Source organism: Ambystoma mexicanum, chromosome 4q (genome assembly GCF_040938575.1).
Source record: "Ambystoma mexicanum isolate Mex_15411 chromosome 4q, UKY_AmexF1_1, whole genome shotgun sequence".
Lineage (NCBI taxonomy): Eukaryota > Metazoa > Chordata > Amphibia > Caudata > Ambystomatidae > Ambystoma > Ambystoma mexicanum.
Window position 1 is genome coordinate 130,986,471 of NC_090928.1, and position 27,989 is coordinate 131,014,459.

A 27,989-nucleotide genomic window follows, 5' to 3' on the forward strand; every position below is an offset into this window, starting at 1 on the left:
CTGGATTTGACTTCATTGATTTTTTTTTACCATGGAGCAATGGTTTTCTTATTTTTTAAACTTTGGGTTTGCTTTAATGGACTAACGCTTTGGAGCCATTTTAATTTGGATTTAATTGGATTCAGCATTCACATTTGTTCATTCATTTTGGATATCCAGGCTTTTGTTTATTATTTCTTTTCTTGTGTGATTTTCTTTCATTCCTTCAATTTTGTATATAATACATTTTTTTTCATACTTCATTTGTCACATGAGTCGGGGCCTGCTGGCAGGTGCCCGTCACTGGGGGTGGGGTGGGGGACATGAGTCGTGGCCTGCTGGCAGGTGCCCGTCACTGGGGGTGGGGTGGGGGACATGAGTCGTGGCCTGCTGGCAGGTGCCCGTCACTGGGGGTGGGGTGGGGAACATGAGTCGTGGCCTGCTGGCAGGTGCCCGTCACTGGGGGTGGGGTGGGGGACATGAGTCGGGGCCTGCTGGCAGGTGCCCGTCAATGGTGGGTGGGGGACATGAGTTGGGGCTCACAAATGCGCTCATGAGTGCATGGTGCCATGTGGGCTGCCTGCAGGGCATGGTGAGGGTTGTAGGGTAGTCCCCTGTGGTGTGGGCTGCCTGCATGGCATGGGGAGGGGGGAAACTTCACACCCAGGAGGGCCCACGATGCCAAATCGGGTGTGAAACTTCCTGCACCCCCCCGAAATACACGTTCCCTGCTCGCTCAAGGCCTATCGCGTGTAAAACACCCCACACACCCCTTTGAATACACGTACTCTGCTCGCGCCAGGCCCATCGCGTGTAAAACTTCCCACAAACCCCCAAAATACACCTTCCTCGCTATCCCAAGGCCTATCACATGTGGAACTTCCCGCGCAGACTCGAAATACACACAGGCACCCCATCCACCCTGGCCATGCCCTACAGGCAGCCCACTGACCCTCCCCATGCCCCACAGGCAGGCCATCCACCCTGGGCATGCCCCACAGGCAGCCCACGCCACAGGGGGGGTGCTTTTTCTACACACCTGGCGGGAGCGGGGTACGTGTATTCTGAGGGGGGTGCAGGGAGTTTTACACGCAATGGGCCTGGCACGAGCGGGGTACGTGTATTCTGGGGCGTGCGCGGGGTGTTTTACATGTGTTTTAGCTGGCGCGAGCGGGGTACGTGTATTCCGAGGGGTGCGCAGGGAGTTTTACACGTGATGGGCCTGCCGCGAGCAGGGTACGTGTATTCTGGGGCGTGCGTGGGGTGTTTTACACGTGTTTTCGTGGTTGGGGGGCTGTATGCTGGTCCACTGGCCTTTGCGCCATGTACTGGATTTGTGCAATGTTTTTGGCACATGGGGTGGGGTTGGGGGCGTAACTGGCGCTGCTGCAGGGTTGCTGTGCCACTCTGCGCCACGGCTGCTTATGGATGTGAAAATCCATGAATACGCTGTGCGCCTAAATGGGTTTTGGCGCACGCAGCTGGCGCAGACTGGAGCACGTGCACAATGTGCGCCAGCCGCGTGCGCCACTTGTGCCCGATGTCTATGAATTACCCCCTAAATGGTTTAGATTGCAAAGAATGCGTTGGTTCCAAGTTTTACAAAATTGTTAAGTCTGAGAAGTACAGGGCACCAAGACATCATACAAATTCACTGTGGAGGCAATGATTTGGGGAATGTACGAGGAGTGCCCCTTACTTTAATGATAAAACAAGACATGGGAAAACAAATGGAACTAGTTCCTCAAACCATCTTTATCTTTTCCAATCTAACGCCAAAGGCAAAAATGGAGATGGACCATCAGATTTAATGGTAAAATTGAGAAATCCCAGAGAAATGTTAATAAAGCAGTTTCAGCATTCATTATAGACCACAAGCAATTATGGATTTCAACATACAGTTCTACATGGCCAATTTCTATAGGCATGACGTAGTACACCTAACCGATAAAGGAAATGCAGTGTTCCTTCATAACATCAAAACAGTTCTCCTGATGTGCTAAAATTCTAAACTCAGTGTATCCCAAAACAGTCACTTTAAGGACTACTTATCACATAAAAATACACAAATACAATAAATAATAACAAAAACATTTATTATACCCGCGGCTACAGTTAATTGACTTTTATCATAAGTGTGGTTACACAAAGTCAGTTGATAGGGGGCTGACCTCAAGTTTTATACTACAATCCAACTTAAATGATCAATACATAACAACACTACATGTACTTATGTAAAGTAACTGAAAAATAAGAAACCATAGAAACATACATAACAGTAAACTAGATAGGCAAACATTGCACAGCCACACAACATAATACTGTAAGTGAGAATACACAACATAAAATATATTGTAGGGCGCATCTAAAACTAGACTACAATTGCTCATTTTTATATTAATTTTGTTAAACTATTTTCTTAAATTTTTCTCCAAATTCTCTCACATGCTCAAAAGTCTGAAAACACACATTCAAAATATAAAAAGACTCTCTAATACCTACCAGCTTCACCCCGACGTCACTATACCTAAACAAAGTACTTTAAAAAAAAAGATAAAATGCTGACACCCCAAACTATATAGCAGCAGATACCAAACTACACACACCCTCGGCTACCTGTAGTTCTTTGTAGCCTCGAATATTGCTGCCAATATCTGCAAAATGGCTGGAGAAAAAAATCATGCTTTCCTGTCCCCCCCAGCACCTCACCAAGTGCCCCCTCATCTGTGCCAGCTCCTCCCACTCCCCAGATGACCTCCTCATCCCCCCTACCTCTTCCTTTCCGCCACAACATGCTGCTTCTGTGACGCAGTTTGCTATGAGATGAGGCTACGGAAAGCATTGTGCTGCAAACTCCGTCCTTGGACTCCCTCCAACTCCCAAATTTCACTCAGTGCCCTCTAGCCATCCCCCCCACTTCTACCCTGATGGCATTTGTATGTTTTTCGACCTGCAAATAGCTTTTTACTGTGTTTCATTTTCCCATAACCTCTGCTATAGCCGTGAATATCTCTCACATCGAGAGAAAAACAAGAGGGCAGTTGTTTCATTTCGGAAAACCATAATCCTGCAATGCACCATGGAAGATAGAACTATCATTTTTGAGGAAGGGGCACACCCTTCTCCATCAAATATTTAAATAATTACTGCACAGAATAACCCCAAACTATGCATGGCGTGCGAGTCAACGCGTCATGCCCAAGATTTTTTGGTCCATATCCGTCCAGCGGTTTGGGCTGTGCGCTTTGGCAATAATTTGCCTTTTTTGTCTATGGGAAAATGAATGGGAAGTAGGACGCACTTTTGGGAAAACAAATCTTTTTTGACGCTTAATAACTTTTTCATTTTTTAACAGCTCTTTATGTAACTTTGCAGTCGGGGGCGGGGGCGGGCGCGCTTGCAGACTTTTAATCACTTTCGAAATTGCGGCCAAATACGTTATTCGAATCAAAAGTTATTAACAGTAGAGTTTTGAGGGGTTCCTATGTGTCTCCGACTTACCTCAATTATAGGGTGGCAACCGATTTCAAAAAGGGACATTGACGGGGCGTGTTTGTAACACTATTCCTTCTGTGACGTGTTTTGTACCCATGCTCCTTCACGCATTGAGGTCCTCAGATTGTTTTATTTCTGACCTGAGGTTGCATGAATGCTATAGTGAAAGATGAATGTGAAGAGTTTTCCACATTAGAAACATGTTGTCTATTGTACTTTTTACTCCCAACAAGGGGAGGAAGGGTGGATGGATTTGAATCTATGCAGATACAAGCATCCGAAAGACTATTACAGGTATATAATATTGGTCTTCTGAGAGTGTGGATCTGCTTCTAATCACATGCTTTGCACAGACCAGCGACCAGTAACAGGTGAAGGGGGTGGGTTGATAGAAGGAACAGAGGCAACTCAATTTATAACACTGCCTGTCCCACCAGGGAGTCATTCCTTGCTTGTGAGTCAACACAGTAGTGTTGAGCGAAAGTGTGGACTGAACTCTATGTGGCTGCCCTACAGAGTTACATTTGCAACAAAGGTCAATGTAGCCCCTGTACTACAAGTGGAGTGTGCTTTAGGTGTAAATTGTAGTTCCTTGTTGGGTAATGTATTCCATCTGTCACAATCAACATAGGAAACTGAGATTATATTCATGGCAACTGGACTGATTAAACATAATATAGCCTGATTGTGGGGCTCACCAGAGAACCCGGTCCTGGCCCAATGGATAGTCGATATGCACATATGTGCTGCAGTGGAAAATCGAGTATATACGGGTTGGGGCTGTACCACGAAGGCAATGGAAATTTGGGGCAAATGGGAGGAGGGGAACGGATGGGACAACCAGAGATGCTATAGTAGGGGAAAGGGCGTGCTGCTTTGACAGGACTTGATTTGGCTTTTGTTACCATATGTATACCGGTGATCCTTTGATTTTGGTTGACATGACAACAATTGGAGAGCACTGTATGTCTGTATGGTTTCTGCATGTTTATAAAATAATCAAAAGGATTTACACAAAAAAACATAGGAAACTGAATCAATCCTTTATCAAGAGTCAGACTTCCCTTCACAAAGTTGCCCACATTTATGATAGTGAAAACTCTTGTAAACCTGAATTCCTTAGCCACGCATGCCTTGTGCCACTATCCTACCAGCAGTCTCCACGGCATCAAGTGTGTTTTTAATAATGGTAGTTGCCGTTAATTTGCCCTCTGTTAATGTTTTCAGTATTTCAGACCAAAGAGTCTCATGGACGCTGCTAACAAGTTCCTCTGCACGGTCCCATTGTGCCCTGTTAAAACTTGCCATAAAAGTCTTATTGGCAACATGTATTTGGAAAGCAGCGTAGCTACTTTCTTCCACAGGACGTGAATCCTTTTAGTCCCCTTAGCAGGAGGAGCCCCAAAGTGGCTAAGGGAGTGCCATCTCTCTTACAAATAGTAGTAATTACCAGAGAATGTGGTTTGAGATGCCCTTTGATAAAAAAAGGGGGTCTGTAGGTGCTGGCTTAAACCTCTTTTCAATACGTGGGTTAACGGCTCTCATTAGGGCTGGAGTTGAAAGGGACTGTATTAATCTCTTTTTAACAGATTGCAATAATGCATATATTGACCTATTTGTTTCTTCTCATTGAGAATGTCATCACAAAAATCAGAGTCCTCTTCCTACTCATGGGTGTCGATTTTGAAATAATCTGCAGCCTTTTTAAGAAGATCATTGTATACAATCTAATCATCAGTGGGTGATGAAGAAATAGGATCATCAATGATGTCTGGCTCCTCGCTCAGTGCATGGGAATCACAGGGTTCAGTCACTTCTCCTCAGGGGGAGCCTTTCTCTCTGAGGGTAGGGAGGTGAGAACGCTATGCAATACCCTCCCTAGGGGTAGAGGCAAAGTGGAACCTCACCGGGAGAGACTCCCCCGCCTCCCTTGGGGACAAGGACTCCCGTTCCGACGAGGAACTCCCTAACCATCCCACCTATAGCCCATCGCTAATAAAACCTGCTAGTAGAAAACATGAAAAACATGCTGATATGTGTTATTGTCATATAGAACCTTTGAAAAAACCTGAAAAGAAATACGTATGTGGTACTGAGAAGAAGAAAACCACTGGAGCAGTACAGAGAGTAGAACAAAGAAAGAGGCCTTTGATGCTCCTACAGGTAAAACCCATGGCAGCGTCATAAATCTGAGAGGAGGAGACCTGGGAAAGAGAGAAGCCTGGGATTTCCAAATCAGCCGTGTGAGCGAAACTGAAGGAAACGGGGATGCACGGCTTCTGGTGCATGCCAAGAAACTTGAAGCAAGAGAAGCCGATGGACTGGTACAGTGTCTACGGAGTGACAAAGTAAAAAATGGTGGCGTAACCGAAAGCCGGTCGACTTGGGAGTCCCTGAACGAGATCGGAGAGAGTGCTGAACTAAGAAAAAGCAAAGAGCAGAGAAGCCAAGCTCGCAACCACCAAAGAGAGCTCTGTCGACGCGATACCCGAGAATTAAAGATAACAGGGAGAGCGAGAGACCCGGTTGAGGGTCCAAAACTAAAGATTGCAACATTCATACTCAGCCCAGTAAGGACCAAGTATTGGAGAAGAGAGAGAATCATTACTGGAACACTCATACTCGTCCCAGTGAAGACCAATTGTTGGAAGTATATAAGAACAGTGAGAATTATAAATGGAACATTCCTGTATGACCTAGCCAAGAAAAGGATTGGACATGGAGTAAAGAGAAACTCTCAAGTTTGACTAACAATGGAAGAACCAAAGTTTCCCCTGAAAAAAGGGAGATAAAAAATATTATGATTGCAAGAGAACAGAATAGAAGGGAGAGGGAGAGAGGGAGAACGAGCATGTGAAAGACACAGTTGAAAAGTTGAAGAACCCAATATCTCAATTATACGATTTGATAAAAGTAGTTCCAAAGAACTACCTAAGAATACTTTACTAAAGTGAACTTGCTGAGAAACCAGCCCACAGGAGAAGGGAGTCATTCTCTGGTGTCTTAGTTATTTTTGTAGTCGTAGGGCTAGGTTAGAATAGTTTGGACAGTGGGCAGATCATCTTTTCGCACTGACTGACAAATGACGAGCACCCTAGTTAGTTTCTTTTGTTAGGGAAAACATGTCGGTTATGGAAAGTCAGGAGTTTACCTTTTTCTTTTAATAAAGAACAAATATAAGAACAAATATAAAATGGAAGACCAAAGTATGTGCCAAATCATCTGACCCAACACACACTTCATTCACAAAAACTTCATCTTCCTCATCTGCATCCAGTTCAATTATGGACTCCTAATAAGTGTGAGTGGGTTCTATTCTAGCTGCCATAGACGGAACGTCCTCCTCCTCTACCACATGTTTATGTTTTATAGGATGTTTATCTAAACAGTCAATGCAGGGAGCCATTATGTCTAGTGCGCTTTCAAACCTATCCTTATTCCAAGCTCCACTAGAAGGAGTGGCTTGCAGTGAAAAACCAAATCTTCCTCCCGACATTTTTGGGCTAGTTTCTTTTCTTTAGTGTATCCACTAAAGGGAAGGTGCTACCTGTGTAGTCTGACATAGATGTATCTATTATTGTCGAAACTGTCTGTTTCAGCATATGCAATTTATGCTTTTGTGTATGTGTAGCGATTTTGGTGTGGAATTTTGCATACTCATCAAGCGTGTAGTTTTTTTTAAACATGCGTCGAGAGAGAACCACTTAGCGCAGAGGTTTTAGGTACCGCTGAACCGCTTGCTAAGAGTATATGGTCCACTGACAATTTAGTGCCTTTTTAACGAAAGCGTTGAATTGGTCGAAGGGGGCGTTGAGTTTTGTGTGAGAAACAGTATGCTTCTGTTTGCTTGGCGTCGGTCTACTATGTGGATTACTGCATGCGTTTTATAGGTTTGCCCTTGTCACCAGGAGAAGCCTCCATAACAGAGTGGGACGCCTGCTGTTCGGAGCTGAGGACTGGCACTTGGGAATCCTCAGTTTCCCTATGCAATGTCTCCTCAGTGTCACTAATGAAACTGGGACTGTCCTGCTCAGCATCAGACTCCTCCACGCCAGTGGGGTATTCCGTGGATGCCGCAGCTTGCATTGCATAGGCTGCCCCGCATTTTGATAGTTAATCCTTGAGCGTTTTCGGATTGAAGAGCTTACACACTTGACATTTGTCCTCCTTGTGGTCTCTCGGAAAATACCATGCACATCTCTGGTGAGAAGATAGACACAATTTAAAAGGAGTCTTCTCCAAGGTTAACGCTGGCAAACAGTAGACGATACACATTATGGAGGAAATGTGTGGAGACATTCTCCTAATTGTGTTAAATGTTTTCCCCCCACTCTCCTTACTGTGAAGCCATACCCTGAAGAGTTGTAGGCCATCGCTGATGCTCCGGAAAACCTTGAGAGCCACACAGTTGTTGTAAAAAGTTTTTAAAAGTCAGCAGGTAACGTTGAGACTGGGAATAGAAGTATAATAATCTATATTAATAGTTAACTTTGAATGCTCAATCACGAGCAACGAATTCCGAAAAACTAGATGTGATGAATCTGATGTTGTCATCACTACTTTCCTGGGGGTGGCCTCTCCTCATGTGGCAAGGGAATGGCAGCCGCTACCTGATCCTGACCCTGGGAGTGGCTATACGAGGGAGGATCGCATGAGGGAAGGTAAACTTCGGGGAGGAGAACAGATATCAGATGAGAGATGGTATTCCCCTTTCCCTTTTAGGGATGTTCCCTCCATTCCTCATGCCTTAATGGCCTAATGTGATTAGCCCCTTCACCAATCCGCATTTCAAAATCCTGTAATCAATAGAAAAACAAAGACAGAGATGAGAAAGAGGATCCTTCAGCATCTTGTAATCAAAAGAACGACAAGAACTGATTTTCAAATCCATGTATATGAAGCCTTAGAAAATACTAGGATGAAGAAGAGGAATGGAGTAATAAGGATCACTAAAGCATGGAAGCCAAGGCCGCGCTTTAGTCGTTGGAAAGAAGCATGCATTGCTGGGACATATAAAACCCAGACAGTTGAAGGAATGGAGAGAGAAGCCGACAGGAGAAGCGGCTCCCGTCAGATGGAGAGAAGGCCCGGGAAGAGCTCTGCTCCAGGCGAGACCGGACAGAGAACTCGGCCAAGATGCCCTCAGGTGAACGTGCACTCTATAAATAACCATAACAGAACGGGATGCCAGAAAAGTGCTGCTCAAACAGGAACCGCTGTTCCCTGTACGCTGGAGAACCAGAGGTCAGGCAACATGCATTCCATGTCCAAATACTCCTTTATTATCTTCTAGTTCATATTCTACATTGTGGTTACTTCACAAGCTTAGCTTGACCCACGAGAGGCAGTAACCTAGGGGTGAGCAACAAGAGCATGTCACTGCACGTTGCCCACTCAGCCAATGCCCCAGCATATAGACTCTAGAACAGCCCATGTACTGCCCTGTGCTTGACATTTACTCCTTCAAAGCATGCCTGCTGATAGCTGTGCAACTAGCGGTTTACTATTGTCGACTTTGAGTTTATTGCTGAAGGGAAACAGAAAACTGATCACCAGGTTATGAAAGCCACAGAAATTGTCAATTGAAGAACATTATGCTAATTTCTTTCCGTACATTTTTAGGTTTGGCATTTGGTGTCATTCTATGTTAATATTAGGGGTAATTATTGGGGAGAATTGTATTTGTTTGAGGAGCAAGATGATCCATAGTAATAGTTTGAAATGTGAGTGTAAACAGAAAAGCATAGGATATGGGATTCAAATGTTACTTAAATTGAACCATAGTTGATGCGTGAATTCCATCTCATCGGTGATAATATAAATGCGAAAAAGCACCAAGTACTTTTGAACGGTTCTCGCTATCTGAATATGCTCGTGATATGATATGATATGATATGGCATTTGTAACGCGCCTATTCACAAGTGTTTCAAGGCGCGACGAGGCGGGGGGGGACAAAGGGAGACGGACAACGATCCTAATAGGCCAGGTGTCATTCAGATCATGCAAGGGTAGGGGGACTGGGAAAAAGTGCAGGGGAAGGGGAGAGGGGAAGTGCAGTCCATGGTTAGTAGAATGCAAGATAAATAATAGGGCATCATAAGGTTTGTCATGTTCCTCATTAGGGACTGGAGGGTCATTAACCCGTAATGTGAAATATTTGCAGCATCCGCGATAACGTTGACCATTAAATACCCTGATAAAACCACAAACAGAAGGATGCAAACATTTAAGCCAAAACGTTTCAACCACGAGGAATCCCACTGGCTAACATGTTATCATTTTTGGAACGTCTGTGCCATTACAGAAGGGAATCTACCATATACAAATTAGACTTGACCAAGGTCACAAAATGTAATTTTGGATGAAAACCGCTCTAAACACACTTTGGAACTTTTAGAACCTTATTGGAGAGGTCACAATAAGGCCCTCTTTTCGAGATGTGTGCCCATAGCACACACGTTACTAATCTTCAGCAACAAAAGTGGCATGCTGCTACTTCCCCCTATTAATGCTAGCATTGAACTGCTGTTAAGGTATATACAATGAAGAGACATACTTTACAATTGGTTCTTACCTTCTGAAAAGACCAATCCCAGATTCTGTTTGTTCCAAAACTACCAGTGTTCCACAACCTAAAACAACAAAATGTACCATGAGAAAGATGGTCTGTTTAAATAGCTTGTAAATATACATTTAACTAAATGTTAAAACACACTGTCCACGTCAAACAGATTTTTTTTAACAAACAATGGTGCAATTATCAGTGAGCTTGCTCTTGAACTGACTATTTAACAAAACATCTGATAGTAGCAAAAGAATGTGGTGACTGTAAACCAAGTTATTGCAACTACAATTCTCTAGTCTCATTCCCTTTAATTTCTATTGCTCCTCTACAAAGACTGTGTCGGGGTAGCATGATACTCAAGTGCTTCAAGCGTACCAAAATGGATATAGGCAACATGTCTGTGTTCATCTCCTTCATGTAGGCTTAAAGAATTCTCACGCACTTATTATTAGAACATTTTCAAAATGATGTCTTATGTTATAACTAATCGCATATAGCCGCATATATTGACTGTCCTTTTCGGAGGCCTTATTTAGGACAAAATGTCAACGAATAGTTAGTTAGCTTATATATGTAATATGTAGATAGTGATCTTGCTCAAAACATTTGTTTTTCGCCCATTTACATTTTTTTTGCGGTTAAAATTTTTTAAAAGCTAAAATCTTTGAAAACGCAAAGAATGCCAACGTTTAGAAGTAATACTGTTAACTGGAAAGAGGAAATGTTTTTTAAATAATTATTTCTTTCCATCTAATCATTCATACACATTAAAAGATAGGCGTTTACTTCTTAATGGGCAGTAATAATAGTAGTTTCTCCTGTGGTACTACGTGCACTATTGGTCAAGCATATCCATTGAGCTGTGAGGCTGAAAGTAGGGACACATGGTTCTTCGTGTCTGTTTGTTATTTTTTTGTTGAGAGTATTTTTACTCCCTATTTTATTTTCTAGGAGTATTTGACTATTTGTACCGAGTAAAGGTTGACGATACACCGCTTATCAGTAGGGCTGGGTCACACATTTTCCAAGGCCACAAATCTTGAAACCAGGTAATCAAATAATTCCACCATATGGAGTTGTGTGCCCCTTGGCATGACATTATTTTAGAACTTTTTTTTACTCCAATAAGGTAAACAGGGATAATCTAGGATGTTTATTTATTTATTCATTTGAATTTTTGTTTAGCGCTGGCCCTACCCAGAGGGTCTCAGAGCCCTTATATGGTTCAAATATTGAAAAGGTGTGAGTTGAAAAAAAGTTACAAAATGTGTTCAGGAAATGATAGGATCGGAAGATTAGGATAGACAAGTGATAGCAGTGGAGGAAGGCAGGGTTATGTGTGGGGAAACAGGTATGCTTTGAAGCTCTCTCTGAAATGGGTGATGGAGGATGCAGTGCATATGTGTGTATGTGCGTGTTTCATGACATGGCTGCCCAGTGGGTAAATGCGTGATTGTGTGTGCATGTGAGTTTGCAGAGTTGAATGTGCAGAAGGTGTTGGCCGGCTTGTCTGGTGTTTGTGTGGGTGATTTGAGTTTGTCATGGAGTTTTGAGATGTATGGCCTTTTGTCCGATAACTCTGCTTGGTATTTGTGTGAAGTGCACTGGGAGATGGCGTTTATCTAAATTGGAAACGTATGCGTACTCAACGTAATCCTCCATCTCAAAGCTGTATTGTAAGCATTGCAGTCTACAATGGATCATTGTGTCACATTGGTATCTCTAGATGAAGAAGTGGAGGTCAGTGAGGTAAACCTGTTTATGGCCTTCCATGACCTTATACAAGCATTTAATTCCCCAGATGGATATTGACTGTGGGCGCAGGTGGCAGGGTAAGGCATGAATGGAGATCTGCTGTTCCTGTTCAGAGTGGTCTACAAGGACTCTGCATCAACAGTACAATATCGGACTATAGGAAGAATAATACAAGACTACTTTATTCATCCTGGGATCTACAAGGAGTGTCTCCTTCTCAAAGGCTTTTTTATTAGATCTATCTGGTTTTGAAACAAAATTAGTTTTAAGAGATTGGAACTGCCTAAATTATGTGGAATGGTATTGTGAGGGGTCACAAATGAGAGACAGTCACAAAGTAGTTTTCTCAATGTTTGCCATATTTATTAAAAATATAGAGGGGTTAGATAAACGCCCATCTGTCCCTATCCTAACGAGAATGTTCCTGCCTAGCAAACTGAAACTAAAGAAAGATGGCCTTGTGTCCAAATGTATCTGACCCTCACACTAATATATACAACCAAAGTGCATAGGGTTCAGTTCAACAAAACTGTGCAAAAGTTCAAACCTATAATTCTCACAGAGTACTCCGTGTGACCAGGGTTTGGTTCCCGTGCCCTGAATCAATTCAGTAAGTCTTTTGAAAAAGTTCTGATTCAACGAAGTCCTATTCAGTTCAACACAAAATGTATTTTCCATCCAATATGTCTTTCAGCTTGTCCCGGGAGGATAGCTCAGCGGCAGCGTGCGCGTCTTGGAAGCAAGACGACACAAAGCAACAACAGGTTCGATCCCCGGGTCCGCGCTTAGAAAGCTCTGGGTGTTTAAGCGCGTTATAAATACGTAACTAAGACAAAAAAAAAAAAAACACAACTACGCAACTAAGAAAAACAAACAATTCCTGTAACAGCGCCTTGATGCCTGCGGTCTGTGTGAGCACTTTATAAATGTAAAAATAAAAAATAAAAAAAATAAAGTAAATGTCTATCACAAAGCACTTGTTCAAAACCAAAGCAACTGTTCCTTCCAAAAAGTATTCTTCCCAAGGTGTAAAGAGGTTATAAGAATATCACAGTTACTCTTCTGGAGAAATACGTCTGTCACAACAGCACAGCAAATGTCTCGTTATACCACAGTTTGTTAGGATGATAAAGTTAGTAGTTTCTTTCCATAACACTTTTCTTTTCCACAACCACATTTCTTCAAAGCCACTATTTCTTTCCTGGTTTACTCGCCTGCCAGGAATAAAAACTCCTACAACTATAAATGGTCTCTTCTGCTAGTGGCAATATTTGTTCCAAGTTTGTCCACACCAATATCCCAAGTTGCGAGGGTTGTACAATGCTTACCTGTATTTATAGTCTCTTGACTGCTGGCAATGTGGGTTACAGATTTCCCCACGCTGATATCTCATGAAAGGTGAATTGTGCCTGTGTTGCCCTTTTCCCTCTTATTTATAGTCTCTTGGCTGTTGGCAATGTGAGCTAGAGGTTTCCCCAATCTGATATCGCATGAAAGGAGAATTGTGCCCTTTTTTCCCCTATTTCTACCTATTCAGTTTTCAAAACTGTCTTTTACTGCAAATGTTTTCTGCTCGGAGTGCCCCAGGGTTACCTCTCTCTTTAGGCCAACTAACCAGCTTCTTTCTGCATCTCTGCATCACTCCTTGATTCTGCGCCAGACCATCTGTGGGCAGGCAATACCAGTGACAGCTCGCCTGTGACTGCCGCTGCCTGCATGGCCCTTCTCTGCATCTCCACAGGCTCAGCCGGGTCTCCCCGTCCTCCAGCTCACCTGAACGACTCACGTCAGGAGCACGTCTCCCATACAGCTGTGCTTCTCTCCCCGCTACCGTCCACGATTCTGCTTCCTGCTGCGCGTACTCTGAAAAATTGCATGCCTTCTCCTCACGCATCGGCTTATGCTGGCGCTCTCACTTCTGCTTCAGCTTCAAATGCTTTTCAGCCCTCTGTGGCTTTCCTGACTTCATCGACTTCTCTCCTGGTTGCTTCTGCCTCTGCTGCTCCCTCCTCCATCTGTAGACGATTCTCACATTTAAATGTCCTGCATAGGCGGTTTGAAGGGGAACAATTAGACCTTATGGTCTTCTTCGTAGCACCACTGATCATCATCAACTCTTTGTTCCTCTTCCTCGTTCCAGTACCATAGGCATTATGGGTCTCGAAGTCCATAATGATTTTAAGTTTTCCATGTCTATTTAGTTTTGATTGATTTGTGAACTGAAAGTAATCAGAGCTAGGAGATGTTATGTGAATAGCAGTTTCATTGCTTGGTTCCACTTTACAATATGCCATCAATGTTTCAGGGAGAATGGAGGAATCATGAGTCAAAGGAGTTACCACTTTCTCCTGATACGAGTCTCCTTCCACATTATCCTCACTCATAATACCGCAGCCAGTGGCAGAATCAGGTAGCGGCTGCCTTCCCCTGGCCACATGAGAGGAGGCCCATACCAGGGTTTTAGTGATGATTTCATTGGATTCATCACAGTATTCAATAATCATTCATATCCGGATGACTACGCAATTTTGGATTTACCACCACTGGATTTGCAGTGAACACTAACAACCATTTATGAGTACTGTGACAAAGTCCTCTGCTTGACGGCGGTGGCTAGCAGGGTGGTGGCCCTAGGGACCGGGGACCATCTTAAACTACACCAATGGTGGACCTGAAGGAGGTATACAAGGGATCCTGGAGCTCCCACTGTAGTCCTCTCTGGATAGCAGTGGACATTTATACACGCTTTGTTCAGCCCTGGCCCCTTACCAGCAATGACCCCCACTACAGGAACTCAAGTTGTAGGGACCTTCAAACAGACAGCTGAAGAGACACATATTTGTATTGCCTTATACAATCACTGCAAAAGAAGGAAAGCCACAGCATCATTTATTCTCTTTAAACAAGATTACTTGCATAAAAGGTGCACAATGCATTTCACCACCAACTTGGGAAAAGCTGTAAGTGAACATATACAGAAAGCCACAGGCACATAGCTTGCTCTAGTTCACTGGAAAGCATTTCTAGATTAAGAAAACCCTTCAGGTAAAGGGCAATATTGTTAGTTGGTTTTTCAGTCAGGTTGATTTACCAAGAAGAGGAAGTCAATACTCGCGAGTGAATACAATTTATTTGCATAGAAGTTCTACTTCTGGGCACTTTCGAAAGATTTTCTGAGACGAGAAGCCCAGAATTGACAAGAAAGAAACAGTTGCATTTGAGAATGTAAACCTAGGAGTCTTCTCATCTAAGTTCTAATACTATGCATGCTGTCAAATACTTTCTTTTGGTTGCAGTGCTTGTTATACCTATTTCCCATATGGAAAGATATTCATGTACACATGATAAATGCTTGGTAAACCTTCTGGCTATGTACGGTAAGGAAGGGATAAGAAGGGTCTCCTGCTGCTATTGAAAGTTGTTGATGCGGGTGACGAGGATTAGTTTCCAAATAAAAGTAAAATGAAAAGTAAGTTGTGTATATGTGCCTTCAATTCAAGTTTGCGCTTCTTAGCTTGAGTAGGGCCAAGATATGGTTATTTGTTCAAATGTCCATATTATTCAGAGAGCTTAATTCCCGGGTGGCGGGCAAGCGTCAGGCACTTACTTTCCAGTCTTACTTAATATAATATTTGTCCATTACATTTTTTTTAATTAACCTATTTCAAAAATCAGAGATGCTCGGTGGGATTGGGTGGTGGAGATCATTTATAGATGCAGAGCCAAAGTGGGTTGGGAAATCATACAGTGTTGTAATTTTATTATAGATATTGTTATCAAACCACAAATGTTTGGCTTCCCAGCAAAAGCAGGATCACATTGGCAAAACTACACAGACAAAAACAAACTAGTCATTGGCTTTCTCAAACCCCAAACTTACCTGCAACCTGGTTTCCTCTGCTGTTTGAACTGACTCTTGATTGAAATTGGCACCTGTTTCACAATTCCGAGGGGTGAGTGTAACTTAGTAATGGACCCAATATCCGACCGTTCTGGTTAGTTAACACCACCCCTAATATAGATAGGGTTTTGAACTACATGATAGATGATAATAATCTAGAACCTTGGTGTATCCTTTACCAGATTTGTAGAGATAATACTGACATCTTGTATGTTCAAGACATGAGCGCTATACTTGATCACTATTCAATGGCATTCAAACTTCTAAATGATGCAATTCTTCTCTGAGGCATCTCACACACTGCTCCTACAGGGAAGTTACCATTGCCATATGAGAAAAGTAGACAAATAATTATACACTGGAGAATGAATATCTGGATACATGGAGATCCAATGTGTAAAAGAACCTCAGACATTCGGCTCCATTGAAAGTTTGGCGGTGAGGGGCAAAAAGTGGCAGCAATTCCATTGCCGCCACTTTTCCTTCACCGCCAGACTACAAGTTTGGTGGTGGGGTGGCCGGAGTTACCTGTAGCTCCGAGCTGCCGGTACTTCCGTCACCCCACCACCAGAAAATGCTGGTATGTACTATTGACTCAATGGAATAGGCAATTACATACACTTACCAGCACTTGGAATATGATGGTAATTCCGGCATTCAAGTGCTGTTAACAGTATTACCGTTTTGGTGGTATTCCACTGGATTTACCAGCAGGATACCACCAAAATTGTAATGAGGCCCATTAGCTTTAACCAATCTTCTGCACCTTCCTTGGCAATCCTATGTGCTTCCACTAAGGCATACATAAGAAGTTCGATGATGAAAGAGTCGTTCTTTCTTAGAAAGAACTTGAACAAGTAAAATCCAGGATCAAGGGTATCACCCTCGCTACAATGCCACTTCCAACCAAATATTATATATGCACTTACAAGAGCGAAACATATGAGATGAACATATTCTTCGTGAAGCAAACATAGTTTGCTCTGTTCAGATAGCAACATAGACATTATGAGCACTGACAGAAGGTAGGCAAATAACTTGCTTGGCAGTTTAGTAAGCAACACGCCTCCAGGTCTGTGCCATTTTTGGATGAGGGAATACAGTTTTCTTCTCCCACTGAAATAACTGCTATTTTTGTGGACTTCTATATTATGCTTTATAGTTCTGAAGCTTCACCTATGGTGGTTGCAGAAGCATCATTTAAAGATGTTCTCGATCTCCCTCAGCTAAGGAACGCTGGTAGGGAATTTGGGAGCGCATACATCTGGTAAAGAAAATAAACAAAAATATCGCATTAGCTGAGGCCCCAGGGATAGATGGCTCATCTCTGGATTTTTATAAAATATGTCGTTCCCAAATATCCCCATTACCCATGCAAGTCTATGAAGAAGCAGAGTCTAACTGAACCTTGTTGGTCGGAATCATTATAGCACTTATTATCGTAATCCCAAAATATTCGAGACAACACAATTTCAGACTTATATCCTTTTTAATGTTGATGTTAAATACTAGCAAACGTTTTAGTAACCAGTTTGTGCAAACGTGCACCAATTCAGATTGATCACTCACAGGTTGCATTTGTACCCAACGGAGTGCCCTGCAATAATATTAGAGAACTACCATATACAGTATGGCGAGAAAAAGGCTTATCATGCTCCACACTCACCCGGTTATCAGATGCTGAAAAGGGGTTTGACAGGGTCAACTGGCATTACCCATTTATAATACTTGAAAGACTCAGTTTAGCTAAAGCTTTCATTGCCAGCATTACACTTTCATGGACTAATCCCACAGCTAGAGTTTGCCCAAACTTTGAACTATTCAGCCAGTTGCAAGGCCTGGAAACTTAGATATGGACAAGTTGGTGAAGGTCAGAAGCCAACCACCATTTCAGCCTTTGAGGAAGACCTACTTTAGAAGACCTGTTTCATTAGTGGTAGGGTGAGCACTCGGCTTAGATTAGGCTTTTGGGACAGATGACTATGTTAGGTTTGTAAGACATACTGACAATCACCATTTATTCTTCTCTTCTTTTCTTAGATAGGGACAAGTTACACCTAACCTCTATTGGCAACCATTAGGCAAAATAAGAACATAAAAAGGTGTATGTGATGTGGCTGGCATGACAAAAGCCTTCCTACACAGAGATGGTTTTAATGACACTGGCAGAGCCCTTTGTAATGAAGTCCTCTGCCTAACTGGGGACATCTGGAGGGTTGACTAAAGTTGGCAGGTACCTCCCCAAGGATCCACTGGTCACTCCCACTTAGTCTCCATACCAAGTGTGAGGAACCTGAGGGCATCCTCCCATCTACTTCCCTAAGATCCACTTCTCAGGTGGCCAGGGAAAGGCCATCGCTCTTGGATCCTGACCCTGTGGTTGGAGATGCAAGGGAGGATCACCTGGGTGGAGGGACCTTGGGAAGTGCGGAAAGGATGTCTGCAGCTGAGACATGATATCCCCCTTTCCCTGTTGAGAATGAGTCCTACCCCCCCCGACTTTCGTAGTGTATTGCAAGTCATTTTCCCTTCCCTACACCCCTACTGTCCCCATCTTTACAACTGGGATGAGGAAGAGGCGACTAGGAGTAATGCACACTTCCAGTCAGTTTCAACACAATGGTACTGAGACGAGGAAGAGGACTATGCAAGGTCAGACATGTCCTGTTAATTACTGTAATTATGGTCAGGCAAAGGACTTGCATTAGCGACCAATTGAATGGCCACAGGTGCATAAATTGGTAGTTTGAAAGCGGAGGAGGGGGAACCTTCCCGGTGTGCATGGAGTAGGGTGGAACAGGCATGGCGGAGGGCACCGTGGGCTGTCAACGGGAGAGAAAGGGGACACGACTTGAGCGGCCTGTGAGAGGGCCAGAGCCCTTGCAATTACCTGAGCAGCATGTTCCCAGCTGGAAAGTGGAAGTCGAAGACAGCGGAAACGCCCGGAGGAGCTGCCGAGGACCGATGAGTGTGAGAGGGAACACTCATACCTGGGCACTCTAAGGGTGGGAATTGGACATTTGCAAGTAGCGATTCAGCTAAAACTCCTAAGAGTGAGGTTTGGAACCCTAAGGGAAGAATATTGAATGCTGAGCAAGCACTTTTTGAAATACTACAAGATTTATTGATTACCACACAAACTATTTACAGCATTAGAGTGACAGAGTGACGTGAATACAAGTTTTGGCCAAGTCAAGAGACTGTTATTGTGAAAGCTACAAAGAATGTGAATTACTGACACATGTCCAGGGAGGAAAACTTGTGTTGGTCAAGGAAACCCAAGAGCATCACAAAGTGCTAAGGGTTACGGTTGCATGACCTGTAATAGGTGGACCGTGTGGTACGACTACTGCACATAGACCAAGTAGCCCCTACTGGAGAAAGAACCCAGAAAGCCACGAAATAAAGGCTGTGCTGCGTGGTAATTGCTGAAGTTAAAGAAAGCAGTCATTTGAGTTATCAAAAGAGCCTAGAATATTACAAATTGAAACCTTGAAGCATTCAAGAGGCTCATAGCAGTTCTGTTTGAGGAGCTGCCTACTTGGGGAAGGGAATCCCAAGTTTTTAGTGAACTTTGTTACACTTGGCAAAGGGAACCCCCGAGATATTATGGAACTGTGCTGAACTTGGGGAAGGGAACCCTGAGATATTCTGGAACTGTGTTGAACTTGGGGAAGGGAACCCTGAGACATTTTGGTACTGTGCACTGGCGTAGCATGGGCTCCGGAAGCCCCTGTGATGCGGGAAGCCCCACCAGTACATGTCCTGGTATTATTGACATCCCTACATGTTTTTTAGCTTTAGTTGTGAGTGCAAAACAGGCATAGCGGGAGACCCCGCAGCCCCCGTGGTGCAGGGGGCCCTGCCAGTATATGTCCTGGAGGGGGCCACCTCAGAAAAAAAATTCAAAACAATTTTTTACAAAAAGCTAAATTAAATCTTTTCTTTTTGAAGTCTTTAAGAAGGAAGAGTGACTCCAAAAAGAAATGCATCCTTCATAAATAAATTATTTCTGTAACTTCAAAAAGAAACTTTTTATTTTTTGTAACTGGGCTGCCCCACCCCACGACCTGGAAGCCCCTAGGCTGGAGGCCTGCATCTCATGGGATGGGGGGAACGCTATGGCTTAAAAAAGAAATAGTTCCTTTTTGAAGTAACTCTGCCTTCATAAAGAAATTATTTCGGTTACGTTTCGGTCCTTTAATGGAAATAATTTCTTTATAAAGTCAGAGTGACTTCAAAAAGAAACCATTTCTTTTTGAAGTAATAGGACTCCCCTCCACCCCATGACCTGGAGGTCTCAGGATCCTCTCCAGATGACGGGAACAAGTGTTCCTGGCTGCTGCAGGGAGCTGAAAGCCTCGTTCCCTGGACCAATGGATTAAAGGTAAGAAAATGCATTTTATTTTTATAAGGGTGTATGCACATAAGTGTGTGTGTAGATATGTAATGTGCATGAATGAGTGAGCGCATGATGTATTGGTGGCTGCCTGGGTGTGCCTGGGTGTGCCTGTGTTAGTGTATGGTGAAAGGGTGCAGTCTTAAATGTATGGTTGGCATGGTGTGCTTGTGTGCCTGTGTGGTGAAATGTGTGGTGAAATGGTGCACACTTAAATGTATGGGTTGGCGTCTGGGTGTGTGTGCCTGTATGATGAAAGGGTGCACATTTAAATGCATGAGTGGCCTCCTGTGTGTCTGTGCCTGTATGGTGAAACGGTGCACACTTAAATGTATGGGTGGCTGCCTGGGTGTGCCTGTATGGTGAAAGGGTGCACACTTAAATGTATGGATGGCTGGGTATGCGTGTGTGTATATGGTGAAGCCCAGTCAGCTCAATGGTTTTGTGTCACTGCTTGTGTTTAATGCCTTGATTACTTATTGGTAATCTTCATTACTCCAAGTCCTATTCTTCCTTGTACCACTACTTGTGTATGAGAGATACACAAGAACTGGGATGAGGTAGAGGTGCATGGAGGTAATGCCTGGCTTAGTTATATTTAATCTTCATTACTCCTAGTCCCACTCTTCCTCATCACAGTATGTACCCATGAGGCAAGTTGCCTCATACGTAAGCACTGGGACAAGGAAGAGGGACTTGGGGGTAATTCTGGACAGAGGAGCTAATTTTGGGGGTTGGGAGGGAGAGGGGATGGGTTGGGGTGAGGGTTGGGGTGTGGCGGGGATTGTGCGATTAATCCTAATGGTCCTCCATGTCCAGACTAAGCAAGTATTATATGTGGTATTAGTGGCTAGAGAGGCATTTTGGTGCAGCCAGTCTAGTCATTTCTTAGTTTGGGTTGACTTTTTTAATTGGGGATATCTGATAAAGTAGTCTGGGTAAGTGTAATTACCTGGCTAGACTGGCCATTTCTTACTGTGACATTGTATATTGTTCTGGACATCTGTGATAAAATAACCATGATCAGTGTTATTGCTTCAACTGGCATTTTGGTGCAACCAGTCCAGGTATGTCTAAATGTGGCCTGGCATGCTTTACTGTAATATATTATTAAGTTTCTAGACTGGTCTATATTGTGCAGCCAGTTGGACACGTTTTCATTGTGGCCTGGCATTTTTAATAGCAAAGCATTACATTAAAGCATTAATGTTCCTGTGCACTGTTGGCGACTTGCATGTATTGGATTTTTGGATTGGCATTGCCCTACAAAACAATTGCAAATGCTCTGGCTTTTTAGCCAATTTTTCTCAGAAAGTGTGCTGTATAATGCATTAAAACACATATTTATATCTATCTCCTAGTGCAGTGTGTGGCGTACCTCTGCAGCAGCACGTTGGTGCATATTGCACAAGCGTGGTAATCTAGGCCAGCCCAGAGTGTGGCGCGACCCGTGATTTGTTTCCGAGCTGGGGGCAGGGGTCCCTCAGCATGGCTCGCCGGTGGCACCCCAAATTGTTTGCTACGCCACTGGTACTGTGTTGAACTTGGGAAGGGAACCACAAGACATTTTGGTACTGTGTTGAACTTGGAGAAGGGAACGCCGAGACCTTTTGGAACTATTTTGAACTTGGGAAAAGGTTAAGTTGAAACCAAGCCAGAGCTGGAAGAAGCTCAGAATTTTACTTTGAACACTGTTTCTTTTAGTGCTGACATCCCTACACATTGTGCAGTTTTTATGTGTGAGGGTAAGTATAGGTTTTGGACACAAACAGGCTTTGAGTTGAACTTGATGACACAGACTGGCATTAGAAATCTCACCTTAGATTAGGGGAAGTTAGGCATTACTCCATCCTGACAAAGATCTTTTATCAAGAAAAGTGAATCTGTTGTCTGTGTCTGGCTTCATGATGCCTTCACACAAGGTAAAAGAACATTACATGAAGCCATCTAGGGGCATTGTCTCTTTAGGGGAGACAAGCCACACACTAGGGAACCTGAGAAAGAATGAAATGAGGGTTACAGTGTTTCACATGTTCCCAGCTCAAGCTATTTTTACATTCATAGAGCAGATGTATAATATTATAAATATAATTAGTTATGTATAATGCGCTTAATACCCATAGGTTTCTACGCACAGACCCGGGGATCAAACCTGTGTTGCTCTGCGTCGGCTTACTTCCAAAGCCTGCGCGTTGCCCCTGAGCTATCCTCCCCATCAATGTAGCATTTAATGTAGCATTAAACACTATGCCTTTAAGAGAGTGGGGCCCTAACCGCTTAGTAACTGGTAGCAGAGACCCACTTACACATCAATGGTAACACGTTCTCATATGGCAGCTACATTGCAAGCCCTGGCAGACATCAGATGCACACCACATTTTTCCATTGCACTAATACAGCAAGTCCACTTGACATATTTATCTCACATTGGTTTACGTGTAGTTTGGAACCAAAGAACTGTTATAAGGAAATGGTGGCAAGTGTAAAAGTGATTTTGCTTTGCTCGCTCTCGTTTAGCATTCAGTCAGACTGTGAGGGCCAGTTCTCTGGCATTTGCAGGCGAGAAATGGAGACAGCCTGCTTCTGATGTGTTCGCATAGTTGACAACAGTAAAAATCATGATGGCGGATAAGCCTCATAAAGGCTTGATCTGGCTTTAGAGCCTCAAATCAGACACAGGTAAACCAATTAGAGGCAGCAAATCACAGACACTTGCCCATTCACATAGACAGGTCCAGAACCCCACAGTAATCACAGCACAAAACGAGGGGTTGCAGTGCTATAGAAGGCCAGAGTTTCAGTCTCCGGTGTACATCATTGCAGACCACCATATGATGCCTGTGAGTGGTGCCTTCCCTGATGCCTTCAGTCTCAGGCACTGCCGGTCACTCACATAATTCATACCACAGCTGCCAGTATTCTACAGTGTTGCATTTGCACAGAAAGCCACTCAGCATCGGTGATGAAAGGATTCAACTCTCGTGAAAATTCTAGCTCATAAAACCAAAAGGAGTTCAAAGCCGCCAGTGTTCTACAACTATTCTTCACTGATTTGAGTCATGTTTTGTATCATGAAACTTGGCCATCCTGCTGACTTTAGCTATGAAATCTCCTTGGTGGGTATGTTGATTGAATATGACTCTTGGCTCAGCATCCATGCGTTTCCTGTATCTTTTACTAGCTCGGTTACCTGACCTACTCTGCTTCCTGGCTTCCCCTGAATATGATTGGACTATGGCAATTGGGGGTAGATTCTTTTATCCCCCTTCTTCCCTTAGAGGGCACCATCTCTTTTTCCTTTCACCCTTTCCAATTCTTGGGACCCTAGCCCGGTTTAATCCCCTGTAACTCTTTGGGGTCTTTCCAAACGTCCTGCTTTATGTCTGACCTAAGACGTTGTGTTGCATTCCTGCACCATCAAACCATTATTTTGGTTAGCCCAGAGTAGTTGGCAGTGACATGACTCCTTATACATTGTCCACATGGAACACAAAAGTTTCTTCCAATCTGTTAGAATCTGCCAGTCCAACACCTAGGTTTTCCTCTTACTAACACTTTCTTTAAGGATAAAAGGGAGGGGTAGAAATTTGAACTTCTGATTTGTTTTGCTGGCGACTTTATCTCATATACAGATTTCATTGTTTCTTTGCTTTCCAGATCTGGTACATGGTGCACTCTTGATGTACTGCCTCTTCCTTATCTTTCCATTTACAGTAGAGTTGGTTGTTTGACGGTCTACGGGGGTTATCTTTATGGACTACACTGAAACAGACACTAAGTAAGGCAGGCAGAAAATCTGGTGATGTAAAGACAACTGACAGAAGTGCCAGATCCAGAACTTCCACTATTAGAGGTAAACGTTGGGAACACAAATGAAAGAGGGAAAGAGACGACGAGATCATCTCGATTCTCAAAGTACCATACTTGCTTGGCCACTTGATGGAGAATTAGATAGATTGGCATACAATGGGTGATTCAAGTAAAATGTTGTGCAGGATTAGAAGTAGGCTTTCGCATTTTATGTTCTTACCTAGAGTATTGCTATAGACTTTGAACTCCCTGATCAGGCATTATTCAGCAGAAGGGCTATCCAATTTAAAACACAGAAAGTGATGCAATAAAGTGTCAAATACTTTCTTAGGTAATGTAGTAATGCAAATGGTGGACAACTGTCGGGAGCTTTTCATTTCCTGCTTGTAGCTTACAGGAGCTAGATATGATTGACACCAACAGCTACCTGTAGCTCCCTTTGACGCTTTTGACGTACTGGCCATTCAAGCATACCAATGTGGCATTATCCCCGGGTGTTTGTGAATGTATTGGAAGGACAATCACGGAAAACATTTGGAGCATGATAGCTTGTATGTAAATGGAAAAAGTGTTATAGCTTGCCTCTCATGCTGAAATTAGATTTGCAATTTGCTATGTACCCACAAATAGCTACTGCTTAAAGGTTAATGTCAGACATCTGCAAGCTCCTGCTTTTAGTACCAGCTAAAAAGATCCATATTTGATCCTTTCTGGCATGGCCACGAATGACCAGAAGATTGAAACTATGTAATTTAATTATCAAACAGACTATTGTTTACTCTCACAAACTACACCCCTTCAGATTTTAAACACTAATATTTGATGTCCAAACATTTCTTGAAAAACATGATTTAGATATTTAATGTACCCCTTTGAATAGGGAGTAAAGTTTTATGTAAGGTTTTTGGGGAGGCGCCATGACCAACAATTGGTAAGAGGATTATTACAGGTAATCCAATCAATATTTTGAGTGAGTAATGTTAACATCTTAAAGTATTTGATTGGTTACTCAATGTATTTGTATTATTTAGTTAGGGAGGTGCAGCTGCTACAAATAATCACGAGAGAAGCTCAGCAGAGATCTACTACTAAGAGTATACTTTAAAACTAATTGAAGTGCTTAGTGGATTCAAATGTGCACTATATGTTTTTGGATAATTATAAGGAGGATCAGTTTGGATTGTGAATTCTCGATGTTTGGAGTTCAATACGGACCACGTGGAAAGTAAACTGTGAGTTGGAGACTAACATTTACTAGTGTAAATGTATCCATCCCATCAAACCTAATTATAAAGGTGCGAGTTCTAAAGTTGAGATATTTTGTAGATGCACAGAATAAACCAGAATTTTTTGTTTTTTTTTACATTAAGTGCTTTATAAGAAATGCAAATGTTCGGCACAAAAACACTTGATTTAGCAGATAAATGTGAATGATTGTTTGATATATGGTCTTCTGAGAATCACATAATTTATATTAATTCTGATGTGGGATTAATGTAGAGTATGTAAAATGACAAATTAATTGTAATCAAATATGTTTTTTGTATATATGGTTTACAAAGTAAAAATCTTTTTAGACCTACCGGTCATTTGTGATTATCATTTTTCCAGAATGTTTTGCACAAGATGTTTCATGTGGCTGCCAATATCACAAATTACATTTTGGACATCAAGTATTCGTTTTTATGAAGCATTAATGATCTTGAAGAAGGCAGTTTATATGTAATGCCAAAACACATTGTACATGTGTACAGGGTGATTAGGATAGGGATAGTTCTCCTTCTCCTACAGTCTTAGAGTGAAGGTTCTCCATACTGTGGACTATGTTAGGCCAAGCAGTGAGACCATTGACACGAAAGATAGATTTCGGCACTCTGCTTTATTTAAACAACACTGGACAGGTGGGAGTAATGACTGTGTGTCCCTCATTTAAATCTATAAGTAATAGGATCTACAAAAGATAAGATCTGGATAAAGAAATGTAGCTGTTACCCTGAAATAGTCTCTCCTCCTCTCCCGGTTGATTCAATTCCCCAACTTCAAAAGTCTTGTCACATTGGAGACATGCTACTCTAAGAAAACAGAGCTTCAATCGATGGCTAACCGGAAATCCAAAAGTCATATACGTAAGAAGTTTGTAGCCTTCGGGTACCCTACACTAGTAACAAAAGTCCTAAACATTGGCCAAAATCAATTGTTCAAAGATTCTTTATTCTTGACAAAACATCCCTATGTTAAAGCACCAGAATTTTACAGTTTCTTGCACAGATTACTTACAGTTGGGTCCCCACTCACCCAGTTGCTTTCTTCTGGTGTCATATCCTTCAGGCACTTTTCTTAGAGGTTGTACTTTGATCGCCTGTCCTCAGGTCTGCTTGAGTACTCCTCATGTTCTTAGAATTCGCTGGGTCTACTGTTTCTTCTGAGCATCTCAGGGGCCCTTCCTTGGCTTGATATAAACTCGACATAGCAGCAAGTTCTTCCTCCTGGGTTTATTCCTATTCATGGTTTAGCTAGGTTCTTTAGGTCATGAAGTCGTTTCCCAAACCTTGTGACATGAGAATTATCTGCAGGTCTTTGCGCAGACCTTGGCTTCATGTTTCTTGGCAGGTCTTCTTCCCAGGGTTTTGAGTTTCAGGGTATATGTTGGCAGGTCTTAATTCCAAACCTGGTGATTCAGGTTATCGACAGGTGCCTTTCCAGAACTTTAAACTTCAGGGTTAATGGGAGATAGCTTCTCAGAAATGTAGGCATCATGTTCATCATCCAGGCCCTTTCCATACCTTCTAAGTTTCAGATTTAATGGCAGTAGTATTCCCACACCTTCTCCTTTCGATGAAGTAGGTCCCATCTGGACAGGTATATTTCCCGCCCCCAACCCTTCTCTGAGTTCATATCCGGCAGACAAAATTTTGCCTGGCAAGTCTTTCTACCTTGTGGTTGCAAATGGAGGTCATATAACTGGGTCCTCAAATCCACCTCCTAGTTAGCCGATTTGTGAAATGCTCTATTGCAGGGTTGTTCTTCCCTTTGTTTGGCAGAAGACTCCCCAAAAACCTATCAGGGTTCCACCAGGGAGCAATCCTCTTAGGCTGTTTCTTCCCCTGGCTCTGGCACAAGAATGCAGGGGCAGACATGTCTGTATCCCTTAGTATTCTCGACCTGTCTCTCGTTTCCCAGTCCCTTTTATCCTCCTGCCAATGGGCCCGGGTTTCTTTCCCCTCTCCTGATAGGTTACTCTCATGCAGGATTTGAATTTGGGAAGATCATTAGTCATTACCTTTATTCAGTGACTTCCCTTTATTATCTCTTTATTGGTGCCAGGCCCAGATGGTGTAATTATTGGAGCATCTTGATTTTCTCTAATGTGGGTCTGCGAGAAGTCGGCACGATATTGGAACTTACAAACTGTGGAACAATTAGTGGCATGGTTCCACATCTCCTTGGTCTTGCCTGCTGCAGTGTTTCTACATGTCTCAGCCTTGGTTCGGGTAACGCTTGCCAGAAAGCATATTTAAGTCTTTGTATTCTCCTTCTGTAAGGAACTCATGGTGGCAACAGTAAAGACAGACACAAATGATCACAGTTTAAGGGTGTTTATTAAACTGTAAATGCAGGGTGAAAAAACCTAATCTAAACCTAAATCTAAGATGGGAGCAAGCTTCGACCATCAAATGAAAATAAGGTAGTTCTTGTGGCGTTGTGTCAAGAATAAAAGGGCCTACTGTACTAAGAAAAACCTATTGCAAATCCTTACTCTAAATACGAAAAGAAGTGTGGCATAATATTCTCAATAAAGAAAGAAGTGTTCACAAATAATAAGTCAGGATGTGATTGCCAAGGGTCTCCCTTCCCCACGTTTTGAGCATGGTACAAGGTGGATCTCCTGAGCACAGCACACACTCGAGCTTTCCCAGCACAAGCCGACAGTTCCCTTCCAACTATCAGGTTATTCGATGGTTAAGTCTCTTTTCAATAAAAGTCTCTTGCCTTTGAGGGCCGGGTGTATTGAACAAAGAAACAAAAAGTTGTTTTCCACATATACGGTGGGTAATAGTTTCACCCCTGGATCCCTGTCTTCCAG

The 27,989-nt window shown here is 42.9% G+C and overlaps 1 protein-coding gene across 2 annotated transcripts in view; it reads right to left on the reverse strand.

Moving 5' to 3' along the window:
- PEX7 (peroxisomal biogenesis factor 7) overlaps positions 1 to 27,989 on the reverse strand; it is a 1,557,721-nt gene that overhangs the window by 1,447,218 nt on the left and 82,514 nt on the right. For both annotated transcript variants that reach the window (XR_011268107.1, XM_069607655.1), the window contains exon 2: positions 10,050 to 10,107. Coding sequence is in view for 1 of the 2 variants with exons in the window: in XM_069607655.1 (XP_069463756.1) it covers positions 10,050 to 10,107 (58 nt within the window). In the remaining variant the exon portion in view is untranslated. The remainder of the gene's footprint in view (positions 1 to 10,049; positions 10,108 to 27,989) is intronic.